The 13,375-nt window shown below is 45.0% G+C and overlaps 1 protein-coding gene across 1 annotated transcript; it reads right to left on the reverse strand.

Annotated features, from left to right (window-relative positions):
• Nucleotides 1-454: 454 nt before the first annotated feature.
• On the reverse strand, nt 455-12,281 carry dhps (deoxyhypusine synthase). Its single transcript, XM_066642295.1, has 10 exons — nt 12,112-12,281; nt 9,997-10,200; nt 9,659-9,814; nt 9,235-9,356; nt 9,002-9,098; nt 3,828-3,914; nt 3,625-3,730; nt 3,444-3,547; nt 3,220-3,345; nt 455-2,090 (listed from the first exon to the last, which is right to left on the reverse strand). Exons 2-10 carry the CDS (start codon nt 10,189-10,191, stop codon nt 1,995-1,997), a joined length of 1,089 nt encoding a protein of 362 aa, XP_066498392.1. The 5' UTR covers nt 10,192-10,200; nt 12,112-12,281; the 3' UTR covers nt 455-1,994.
• Between the last annotated feature and the right edge of the window lie 1,094 nt (nt 12,282-13,375).

A 13,375-nucleotide genomic window follows, 5' to 3' on the forward strand; every position in this document is an offset into this window, starting at 1 on the left:
TTCACAATAAAGTGGTAAAACTGTGTGAGATGTTTGTCATTAAATCCCCGGTAATCAGCATGTGTCCTCCTCAGGACTCTGACCGACACACACTGTGCTGAACCCATTTTGCCTTCAGCCAGAAGTGACCAAGCACTGATTGTTTTTTTTTTTTTTTAAGGAAAATGTAAAAAGAAAATCACTCTAGTGATATTTAAAGTGAATCTAAAAACTTAATTGTCACAAACATTTTGTCAAAAACAGTGCTGTGCTGCCACCTGTTGAACTGAAAAATATTTCAAACCTTGGGAACTGTACAAACAAAAGACTGATGGAAGAATGTCATTCTGTCACCAGGAAAAATAAGACGTAAATGAATAAATAAATAAAAGTCTAGTTTAATTAATCATGTAATTATTCGGCTAAATATTTTCAAACTGGAGAAATGCTTTCTTCTGGATCAGAGCTAAGAGTAAAAGATCGACAGAGAAAAATGCTGTGTCATGATTGTTGTAGTATTTTGACCAAAGCAAGGCCCCAGAGTCGTAGTGAAGTGTGAACTTGTGGAAAAAGGGAAACTGTAGTCATTTGAAAGTTCTGTGAAATTCAGTTAAAGAGATAAAACAAACGTGAAAGGGTTAAAGCTGAAGACAACTGCTTTTTCAAATTTTCTACACTGTACACATCTCAAATAGAACCCATTTATTTACCACTGGAAAAACACTGCTGAACCTTTATGCATCTGTTCTGAAGGTGAAGGAACGACAAAAATAAAGTGGTAAATTTAGGTTAAAGCCACATACAAACACTACCATAAACACTGTCTGTGGAATCAGTTCATTATCAGTTCCTGTAATACCTTCTCATAAGAGAGACTTAAGAGCAGTGCAGTAGATTTGGGCGAGAGATCTGCGTGTGACTTGGAAGCGTGTGCCCCTCCTCCTTCAAGGGCTAAGTGTTTGAAGAGACAGGACACAGGGCGGAGGGGTGCAATATTGTTCAACATGTGAAGAGTGGAGGGGTGTAAATAGAGCCGTGAAGAGGGAATCAGTGCATGGTCCACTTCCCAAAAGTATTTCAAATGTAATTGTCCCTCTTCTGAAAGGAGTTTTTCTGAAAGTGTGAACATTAGAGAAAGGAACTGTAGTCAGAGTAGTGTGTGAATGTGTAAGGTATTGGAACATTAGCTTGATGTTTATCAGCACTGTGCTCTAACGTTAAAACTGAGATTTGTAAAATGACTCCTCTCTAATAGAAACTGTCAAAACACATTTCAAAACGTACATTCCACTAATTTATCCAAAGTGTGTATGTGGACAATGTCATGAACATAAATAAATCTATTTATCCCTAAAGAGTTTCAACGCACGCCGGCCAATCAGGACAGGGTCCATTTACATATACTCTTAAAGTAACAGGAATCATAAAAGCCTGTTTAATTGTGAGGTTTGTGAGGAGGATGGCTGCAGAAATCTGAATTATGAACAACACAAAGTGGACACACACCAGCTACAAACGGACGGGACAGAAATAACGAAGTAACACCATGTGTTCTTCAAGAGAGGCCGTCTGTTACGTTTATTTCTCCTCTGAACGCACACAGAGTGAGAACACGTGAGAATAAGACACATCCTATAATTAAATGTCTTTGCTGCAGGAGAAAAAAACCCTAAAAAGGATCCATTTCACTGCTGCCATTCGATCTACACGAGCATCTAAACTGGTTCTGACGTCTGTTTCACGCTCATTGGCCAGTGTTCATTTTATTTACATCACTGATCTCTAAACTTAAAATAATACCCAATAAAATTCATTTGATACCAAGAGCAGTATAGGACCCCTGCAGCAGTAAAGTGTGAGGAGACACTGAGACTCCTGGATAAATAACAATTCAAACATCATGACAAATAAAATAAATCAAACCTGACTTTCTGAACAGAAACACACAGAAACAGAGTTAAAACCATGAAGGACCGGAGGGAACAAGGAAAGCAGGGAGACGACAGAGGGCTCTGTTACTCGCTGTCTTTGTACACAGTCAGTCTGCTGGCCTGGTGCGCAAACGTCTCAGCCACCAGCAGAGGGAACACTATAGAGGCATCCGCATACACCTGAAACAGCAGAGGCAGAGTACACCACAGGTTACTACAGACTCGGACGGTCTGAGGTCAACGTTAATGGCAGTGGCATTGATCATCAGTGCAATAGAAACTCTACTGTACCGACTCAAGGTTATTGATACAGGATCTGAATGAAATGTAAAACTGTTCATTACACAGCTGTGTTATTGTGTGATTCTGATGCATGGTAAAGCAGTGCCCGGGATTTTTTTTTAGTTATTGTTATCAGTCTGAAATTGGAATTTTAGCTGATAACATGGAGCCTTTTTTATGCTTGAGCCTATGCACTGAAGCCTGTAAATACACCACTGTATCTGCTCTGTGCCCATTTCTCAGGTTCTGCAGAGAACAGATTCTGGGATTAAATTTCTCCGTTATGAAAACTAAATTAAAATATCAACAACGCTCAGTACACACACACACAGACAATGGTGTAATCACACACACACACTCACACAACTGTGCAATCAAACACACACACACAATGGTGTAATCAAACACACACACACACACACACACAATGGTGTAATCAAACACACACACACACACACACACACACAGACAATTGTGCAATCACACACACACACACACACACACACACAACGGTGTAATCAAACACACACAGACAATTGTGCAATCACACACACACACACACACACAATGGTGTAATCAAACACACACACAGACAATTGGATGCGGATACAGCTACAATGGACCTTTTGCTTTCAACTAATATGAGCCTAAACACAATGATATAAGTTTATACGAGTCGATGGACCACATGCTCTTAGGTGGAGATGGACACCTTTGGACGATGTAGGACATGCTGTCTCAGGATCATTTAAAACACAGGGACAGTGTAGTTCTGTTTGATTCAGGACCAAAATATAGTTTAGACCTGTGGTTCTCAATATTGGGTCCTGGTGAGCCACTGCTCCCAATACATCTAATGAAACTAATGAGCTAATTAACAAAGCCTTTCAATGTCAAAGAGAGAGAGTGTGTGTGTGGGGTGGGGGGGGTGGGGGGGGTTGAAAACCACTGAAGACCCTCTACAAAGTTCTGTTGATGGATCCTTGCCTTATAACTGTGTTAAAATGCAAATGGAATCTAATGGCACCTTGACAGGTTTGGCATCCATGCGAATCTTTCCCCAGGACACAGCCTCGTCCGGTCTGGCCCCTGAGTCTGAGCCGTCAAACTCCTGCCCCGTGTTCACAAACACTGCAAAGTCAGCACCGTTTCTCTAGGAAACCAGAAAAAGAGGTTTTGAAGAAGCTAGAGATGTTGTTAATATTCTAATTGGAAATAGAGCGGACTGTGCTCGCGTGGTTAGATACATACCATCAGATTTGCATTGGCAATGTGGTGCTTGACGAGGCCTCCTCCCAGAATGATCATCCCAGTGCTTTTCGCAAACACAGCTTTACTGTTCAACCTGCGGATATCTACAACATAAACATAAGGGTCAGAACCCGTTTAACGTTAACGTACAACATAAACAGGTATGACCTCAATGGTTTACCCTCCACAATGTCCAGCACCAATCCAGGGTTCTTGTACGAATGGAAGTATATCATATCGCCCAGTGAGCCATCAGTGAGAGCAGGACTAAAGACCGGGATGTCATTCTGGGGAGAAGAAAAGTGTCCAGTTACTGGTGTGAGTTCATCTTTTGTTAAAATCACAAATGGAACTCAACGGACTGCGTTTTAATTGATGATGTACCTTGTAAGCCCAGTAGTAGACAGAGTCAGGGTTGTTGATTTCTTTGCCCAGTCTGTGGATCATTTTTGAGGGAGTCCAGTGTGTGCCCTAAATAAAGCACATTTGTTTAATCCCATACAGAATATTACACCATACACAAATACAGTACACTATAAAATACCAAAACTCAAGACCACTATCGGGAATAACAGCTGTACAACATATTATTTTAGCTTCAATGATTCAGTTTACACCTCATATTAGGACAATGAAAAATGATAACTGTTTACACCAGACATTGTCATCAGTCCCAGTGTATTACCCCTGAGTGCTTTGATCAGTGATTTCAGGAAGAAAAGCATGCGTCAGTCTATTACTGCAACTGTTTTCATACAAAACTGTGCACTGTTAAAGCCTGTTGCATACCGAGTTAAGCTCTATGACGTAATTAACAAGATAAAGACTGGAGCTGTACTAAGAAGCTTCTTTTTTCAGTGCTCTGTAGAAACAGTTGATTTAGGCATCCGTTGTTGTTGTTGTTGTTAGTGACATCTAATGTTTACACAAGAAATATTATCCTACTTCCTAGTAGAGTCCTACTTGTCCTTGACCTTTTGAAAGTGGTTTGACTGATAGGATCTTTGTGTAGGACAATAATTTAATATCAATATATAATCGCAGTATAAAATTTTCCAGCAATATATGATATGATTTAAACACATTATCAATATTTCAATATACAGTGGAACCTATACTAACGAACTTTCCAAGATACGAACCGGGCATTTGAATATTTTTTGCCTCCACCAACGAACCATGACTCTAGAAACGAACCCGAGGCTCCTCCGAACCAGCGGCTGGAAATGGCCACTGACTCCAATAGGCGAGTCTCCCAGCGCCCCCAGACTTGAGTGAGCTTTTAAGATTAGCACATTGTAGCTTTAGCAATTTAGCATTAGTGTAAATAGCAGACACTGAAATCCGTGCTAAGTTAAGCCGTATCTACGCTTCGTCTCCCCACATTCACCCACCTACTCTCCGTTATTCCACCCCACCCCCCACCTCCCGTCATACAGCCAGTGCCTGTGTTACTCCTCCAGCCAGTCGTCACGTCTCCAAGGTAGCGATCTGTAACCACTTACAACTTTATTATTTCTTTTTTTATTACTGTTACCACTGTATTTCTCTTTTATTTTTAGTAACGCTACATGTATTTTTTTTACTAATCTGAGAGTGTTGTTGTCAGGAATCACGGAGCGGACTGACTGAGGGCGGACGCATTCGCTAAAACACAGTATATTTAATAAAGAAGAATAATAACAAAACAAAGAGACTTTAACATAACGAAAACAAACAGGGAGCCAAACAGGTTAAACGGGACACGAGGAGCAAATCAGGGCAAACGGGACAGACAGACTAAAGAACGAGACGACAGGAAATGAAACGACAACGTGGAAACTTAGAGACAGACCGGATAACACGACTGACATGACAAAAGAACGAGAGAACATGAGAACAATAGAACAATGACCAACAAACAGGAAGTGTAGGAAGGGGACTTAAATACAAGACACTGACGAGACGCACCTGAGACAGATAACGAGAAGGACGGGTTAACAGACGAGGAGGCGGGACAAAGGCGGAGACTAGAACATAAACAAAACATAGCCATGTGCGAATAAAGCACATGGCGGGGACAACAGACTGACAGGACGAAGGCGTGACAGATGCCCCCCCCAAGAACGCGCAACTCCCGGGCGCGTACTCCTAAACCCCCCCAGGAGCTGGCGCAGGAGAGGGCACGAAAAACAAGACAGGACAACAAACCAACAGGTGACAGGACTCAGGACAGGACGGGAACAGACACAGTAGCTGGGGACACGACAGGACCGAATATACTAGACGGGACACGGGACATGACAGGAGACTGACAAAGGGGGGCAACAAGAGACGAGAACGGACTGGACAGGACAGGAGTGGACACATGGGAATTGACGAGATTTTTGACATTGGACATGACACTGGATGGAAACAGGGACTGGACGGAAGACGGGACAGGTGACAGGACTCGGTGCTGGGACTGGACGGGAGCAGAGACTGGTGACAAGACACTGGACTGGACAGGGGTACGTGACTGGACAGAAGACAGGACAGGTGACATGACACTAGACTGAAACGGAGACGGGACTGGAGACTGGACAGGGGATTGAAAGGGAAACTGGACCGGAGACAAGACAGGTGACTGGACATTGGACTGATACGGGAACTGGACGTGAGACAAGACAGAGGGTTGAAACAGGGACTGGACAGGACTGACAGGGGACTGGACAGGAGACGGGACTTGAGACAGGACCGAGGGTTGGAACGGGGACTGGACAGGAGACGGGACTTGAGACTGGACAGGGGTCTGAAACAGAGACTGGACAGGGCTGACAGGAGACTGGACTGGACTTGGCAGGGGGACAGGTACAAAAACATTTACAGGGACTGACACAAACACAGTGACCGGGACCGGGACAGACACAAAGGCAGACACGGGTACAGGGACAAGGACAGAGACGGGAATCAGGACAGGGACAGACAAGGGAACCAAAATAACAGGGGGATGCCCAGGACTGGCTAATGTCTGTGGGGCAGTCTGAGGAACCAGCCTGGGCACAGTTCTGGGGATCGGCCCTGAAGTCCTTTGGGCCGACCTACGGACATGGACAGGAGCGGCCGTAGCCACAGTCACGGGGACAGGAGCGGCCGTAGCCACAGTCACGGGGACAGGAGCGGCGGGTGCCGCCATAGTCACGGGGACAGGAGCGGCGGGTGCCGCCATAGTCACGGGGACAGGAGCGGCGGGTGCCGCCATAGTCACGGGGACAGGAGGCCCTGCAGCGACGTCCACGGAGGCAGGGGGACCTGCGACGTCGTCCACGGAGGCAGGGGGACCTGCGACGTCGTCCACGGAGGCAGGGGGACCTGCGACGTCGTCCACGGAGGCAGGGGGACCTGCGACGTCGTCCACGGAGGCAGGGGGACCTGCGACGTCGTCCACGGAGGCAGGGGGACCTGCGACGTCGTCCACGGAGGCAGGGGGACCTGCGACGTCGTCCACGGAGGCAGGGGGACCTGCGACGTCGTCCACGGAGGCAGGGGGACCTGCGACGACGTCCACGGAGGCAGGGGGACCTGCGACGACGTCCACGGAGGCAGGGGGACCTGCGACGACGTCCACGGAGGCAGGGGGACCTGCGACGACGTCCACGGAGGCAGGGGGACCTGCGACGACGTCCACGGAGGCAGGGGGACCTGCGACGACGTCCACGGAGGCAGGGGGACCTGCGACGACGTCCACGGAGGCAGGGGGACCTGCGACGACGTCCACGGAGGCAGGGGGACCTGCGACGACGTCCACGGAGGCTGGAGGACATGCGACGACGTCCAAGGAGGCTGGAGGACATGCGACGACGTCCACGGAGGCAGATGAATCTGCGACGTCGTCCACGAAGACAGGAGAACGTGCGACGACGTCCACGGAGGCAGATGAATCTGTGACGTCGTCCACGAAGACTGGAGAGGCGCGCGTCGCGCTCACGAAGACAGGAGAGGCGCGCGCTGCGCTCACGAAGACAGGCGCGGCTGGAGGTGCCGCGCTCTCGAGGACAGGCGCGGCAGGAGGCGCCGCGTTAACGAAGACAGGAGTTCGTGCTGCTCACCGGGCTCGCGCTGGAGCTGTAAAGGGTTTAGGGGGTTTCACAGGCGCACCCATTAAATCCCTCAGAGGTGCGCCTCTGTTAGCCCCAACTCCGTCGTCACGACGTTGGAGGCTAACAGCCCCTATCCTTAACGCCCCCCCAAAAATTTCCCCGGACCTAAGGGGGTAATCCACCGTCGAGGGGGGAACTCCAGCACGCTTCTTCCGCCGGCTCCTTCGACTCCCGCTGGCGCAACTACTCGATTCACGAGTCGACTCCTCAGGTTTAGGAATCGGAATAGCGCCAGGCAGGAGCTGGAGCCGGCAACTCCCGCTGTAGCAGTCCTTCTGCCAATAATTCGGCTCCTCTGAAGTCCTAGAGGCTACCATTGCACGAATTATGGACGCTTGGACTTCTCCTAGTCTCCGAAAGTAACTGTCTGTGCTAGCTGCGTCCTGGCGGTTGGTCATTCTGTCAGGAATCACGGAGCGGACTGACTGAGGGCGGACGCATTCGCTAAAACACAGTATATTTAATAAAGAAGAATAATAACAAAACAAAGAGACTTTAACATAACGAAAACAAACAGGGAGCCAAACAGGTTAAACGGGACACGAGGAGCAAATCAGGGCAAACGGGACAGACAGACTAAAGAACGAGACGACAGGAAATGAAACGACAACGTGGAAACTTAGAGACAGACCGGATAACACGACTGACATGACAAAAGAACGAGAGAACATGAGAACAATAGAACAATGACCAACAAACAGGAAGTGTAGGAAGGGGACTTAAATACAAGACACTGACGAGACGCACCTGAGACAGATAACGAGAAGGACGGGTTAACAGACGAGGAGGCGGGACAAAGGCGGAGACTAGAACATAAACAAAACATAGCCATGTGCGAATAAAGCACATGGCGGGGACAACAGACTGACAGGACGAAGGCGTGACAGTTGTAAACATATATCAGTGCAAAAAGGGTGAGTTTCGGGGTGGGGTCTGGAACGCATTAATTGCTTTTCCATTATTTTAAATGGGGAAAATTGACTCGAGAAACTAACTTTTCCACTTACGAACCGGGTCACGGAACGAATCAAGTTCGTAGGTAGAAGTTCCACTGTACTTTATTTACAGCATCTGTCACTGACTGATGTTCATTACAGGGCGCTGCTAACAGTTCATTGCCAGTTTTAAAATGAATTTAAAAGTTGTTCATATTAATATCAGAATTGTATCGTATCGACAGACATTAAGAAGTAAATTGCGATGTCAATTTTTGCCATATCGTCCAGCCCTATTGCATCACAAGCGGTTCATCCAGGATACACACCAATACCAGATCTGATTGGGACCTAAGGGTGTCATGAATCAAGGCATTCACAAAATCTAAAATCAAAAAAATTCAGATTGTTAACAAATATTTAAATTTATATATTTTACAAAAATTTACAATAGCACTCGATCTAAAATAAAGTAGAGAACTGTAAACACGGCTATTCAACTGACTTCTGTTTTCTGTTCCAGCACCATCTGGTCCAGGATAGGCATCAACCAGTCTTCAAACTTGCAGTAGTTATCATTTGGAACAAGGAGGTTTCCAATCCTGAAATGAGAATATTAGCACTCAAATTACACAAACTAACGATGAGTTGAGGTGATTAGTGAACTAAGACTGGCTTGAGCATGTAGCCAGTGGCCGCAGCACTACACTGTTCTCTGAGGAGAGAAGAATGCCCCACCTGTTGATGCCCCTCTGTCGGAGCTCTTTGCCTGGAAGACTGAACTCCCCCAGGTAGGTGGGTGCCAAGCACTTAATGAAGTCTTCTTCAACACCTCCTGCTGTCGTCACTATCACATCCACCTGCACTCACACAGCCAAGAGTTTTACACACAACACATGCATAACGGGGCTATACAATACGCAGTTCAATTTGTTTTGACTTTTCATTAGGTCTGAATTTATTCAGACCTAGTGAAACGACATAGAAGCGACATCTTAATGTGAACTAACTCAGTACTATTCAAATGTACATTGATTGTTTGTATTTATTAAATTGATGAAAATGCAACCAAGAACATCTGCTGATATATTCAACATAAATAACCTGTACGATTCCTGAATTAACTCCTGAATGAATACAGCTGACGTACGCTGTCACATACCATCTTGTGTTGGACAAGGTAACGGATGGTCTCCCGTACTCCCGAGCTGATGAGGTTGGAGGTGTAACCCAGGAAGATGGTACACCCTGAATTACACAGCTGAGACTCACTGTCCTGCTGCTCCTCCTGCTCCACAGGCTCCTGTCTCTTCTCAATCTAAAGAGAGCAAAGACATCAAAGCTTCTATAGTCAATGTATTTCTTTTTTAGCTCCAGGAACATCACTGTGTTTAATATCCAGTACATCGTGCCATGTATAGGGTTTTTCCTCGTACAGATGTCTTTACTGGCGTGGAGGAAAAAGCATTTTCAATAAGAGCCAGGATCCTTTCAGCTCACCATTTTATTGATCTCCTGCACAGCCAGGGCAAAGCTGCTGGCCTGGAAGCCCGTGGTTAGGTACGAGTGCAACAAAGCTTTGTGGTCCACTCCCTGGTTAAAGTCATAGCCTCTGATTTGTGGCACATCCTCTGGCAGAGCTGTGCTCTCCTTCAGAACTGCCTCCCTGGCCACGGAAGGAACACTATCCGCCATGTGTAGATACTGAATAAAACATAGGAAGAGGAATAAGGTTCACAGATAAAGACAAATAAATATTCTAATAACCACTGTATATGATTTAGAACACAAACAGTCTAAATTAATGATTGCTATACTGAAAATTACAGTCAGTTCTCAACTACCAAGTAATGGAAAAAAGTGTTATATAGAGGTGCATCTCTATAAATTAGAATAGCATCAAAAATTTATTTATTTCAGTAATTCAGTTCAAAAAGTGAAACTCATATAGATTTATTACAAACACAGTGATCTATTTCAAGCTTTTCCTTTTTTATGTTGATGATTATGGCTTACAATGAAAACCCAGAAGTTATTATCTGAGAAAATTAGATTATTATTTAAGACCGATTTAAATAATACAGAAGTGTTGTCCCACTGTGAAGTATGTACAGTATATTCACTCAGTACTTGGTCAGGGCTCCTTCTCCATGAATCACTGCCTCAGTGCGGCGTGGCGTGGAGGTGATCAGTCTGTGGCACTGCTGAGGTGTTGTAGAAGCCCAGGTTGCTTTGATAGCGTCCTTCAGCTCGTCTCCATTGTTGGGTCTGGTGTCTCTCATCTTCCTCCTGACAGTACTATGGGGTTGAGGTCGGGTGAGTGTGCTGTCCAGTCGTGTGCAGTGACGCTGTGGTCATTAAACCAGGTGTTGGTAGTTTTAGGAGTGAGGACAGGGGCCAAGTCCTGCTGGAACATTAAATCCACAACTACATAAAGCTCGTCAGAGGGAAGCATGGAGTGCTCTACATTTTCCTGGTAGACGTCCGCACTGACTTTGGACTTGATATAACACAGTGGACCAACACCAGCAGAAGACACGGCTCCACAAACCATCACTGACTGTGGAAACTTCACACTAGACTCCAGCAGCTTGGACTGTGTCTCTCCACTCTTCCTCCAGACTCCGGGCCTTGATTTACAAATGAAATGCAAAATGTACCTTCATCTGAAAACCTTGGGCCTCAGTCCAGTTCCTTTTTCTCCTCGACCCAGATAAGAAGGTCCTGGTGTTGTCTCTGGGTCATGAGCGGCTCGACACAAGGACTGCGACAGTTGTGGCCCGTGTCCTGGACTCGTCTGTGTGTGGTGGCTCTTGAAGCACTGTCTCCAGCAGCAGTCCACTCCTTGTGCATCTCCCCTAAATTTTTGAATGGTCTTTTCTTGACAATCCTTTCAAGGCTGTGGTTCCCCCTGTTGCTTGTGCACCTTTTTCTACCACACTTTTTCCTTCCACTCAACTTTCCATTGGATGCAGCAGGAGGGTGTCAGTGACTGCCTTCAGGACATCAGTCAGTCAGTGGTCTTCCCCATGATTGCATGATTGTGCATGATAATCCACACAGAGATAAGCTCAAGCTCAATTCTACACTCAACTCCAGAGTTCCTGTCATTCTCCATTAAACTGAGCTCAAATCAGGTGTAAGCTTCATGTATCACTGTTTATTTTTTTTTTACTTTTTAAAACTTCTTTTCTACTTGAAATTCCCTTTGGGATCTTCTCCTTCCCTAGTCCCTTTTTCTTTTCATTTTCTGCCTTCCTCCTTCAACTCTACCTTTTTTCCATCTTACCCCCTCTTCTTGCTCTTTCTCATTCTCTCTCTTTCATTCTTTCTCTGATTCTACACCCCTCCCTCCTTTCCTTCACTTTCTTTCGCTCCTCTCTCCCCCTTCCCTCCTTTAGTGTAGATCCGTTGTGTGAAGTCTATTTTCCTGAAGTTGTCAGAGATGTAAACGCACATTTAAAAAAGAAAATACGTTAATAAACTGCGCCTGTTCCTCATTCCTGGTGTATAACACCGAGCTAAAGCTAACAGCGCTGTAGAAGCCTGTTTCTACTGCAGGTTACACTCTGAATAAAACATTTTAATGGACGGCGGCTTTTCCCAAAGACTCACCTTCTCCTGTGGAGCTCAGGCACGGACTTCTCTCCAGGACTGGGGCTGAATGTCTGTTTCAGAAGCTGCTGCTACATTTCTTCACAAGTCTCTGCGCCGGCTCTGTTTACCCAACACACCACGCTCTGTCCTCACAGTACGGCGGCCTCGCAGGGACAAACAAACCTTCTGACAACCAGGTTTTCGCTTTCGACATTTCGATTACAACGGATGACCCAGAGAATAACTGCAAACATTAGACCGCGTAAATTTACCAATTATACTTAGTTTAAACTTTAAATCTGCTGTGTTCAAAGGACAGTCTCAAAAACACAGATTCACACAGCCAGGGTTTCTTACATCATAAACCCAAGGAACCAATCCCGTGAACTTGCAGAGAGGGGCTTTCGAGCTGCAGACAAATGGTGGAGGAGTCAGAGCCTGGGATTAAATCTATATTCATAGTATATACAGATTTGTGAACTTAATGAAGGCAAATGTGTTTAGTTTTACCTAAGCCACTGAGTTACAGGTTAGGGGTTTGTTTGGGGTTTGTATGTTTTTTATTGATGACCAGACTGGGGACAAAAAGAAATTATGAATAAATAAATGTATTTTAAATTAAGTTAATAGTACACAATAGTACAGAGTATATTCTGTTATTGTCATTACACAGAGAAAAAAAACACAATTGCAGTGGAGAATAAAAAAAAAAAATTACAATCTACTTACAATCTCAAAAATATAGTAAAAGGTATATATTTTTGATATCTGAGTTAATTTTCGCATGTAATCTTAGTGGACACTTTATATACTGTGCCAACAAGAGCCTATTTCACCAACCCTAATGCTACAGATACTTCTATTTTTGAACTGAGTAAAAATATCATTTTGACATTTTGAAATTCAGTTCATTATTTTGGGAGTAAACTGGGTAAACTGGGTAAAAAATATATAAACAAACAAATAAATAAATAAAACAAAAGTAAATAACATACTACATGAAATGGGCTCAAACACAGGTAACAGGTAAACACAGGTAACACAGGTAACACATGCATGTTAACAATGTTAACAACACACCACACCTGTAACTAAAATAATATTACAACTTTATTAATACATCAGAATCATCACACCAAGTACACTGAGTTATAATACAACAACAACTATAGACTGAAAGCATAAATGACTTCACTCTCTCTCACACACACACACACACACACACACACACACACACAGTGAGTGTGTCAGGTCTTTAGGCTATTTTTTCTTGGCCCTTTGG

The sequence above is a fragment of the Hoplias malabaricus genome, chromosome 13, assembly GCF_029633855.1.
Source record: "Hoplias malabaricus isolate fHopMal1 chromosome 13, fHopMal1.hap1, whole genome shotgun sequence".
Classification (NCBI taxonomy): domain Eukaryota; kingdom Metazoa; phylum Chordata; class Actinopteri; order Characiformes; family Erythrinidae; genus Hoplias; species Hoplias malabaricus.

Excerpts from the sequence above, each read along its gene's own strand:
- dhps (XM_066642295.1), bottom strand. The coding sequence starts at position 10,191 with ATGGCGGATAGTGTTCCTTCCGTGGCCAGGGAGGCAGTTCTGAAGGAG. Across the intron at positions 9,357-9,658 it reads ACCTTGTCCAACACAAGATG|GTGGATGTGATAGTGACGAC; the intron begins GTATGTGACAGC and ends GTGTGAGTGCAG. Across the intron at positions 3,731-3,827 it reads TCTACTACTGGGCTTACAAG|AATGACATCCCGGTCTTTAG; the intron begins GTACATCATCAA and ends TCTTCTCCCCAG.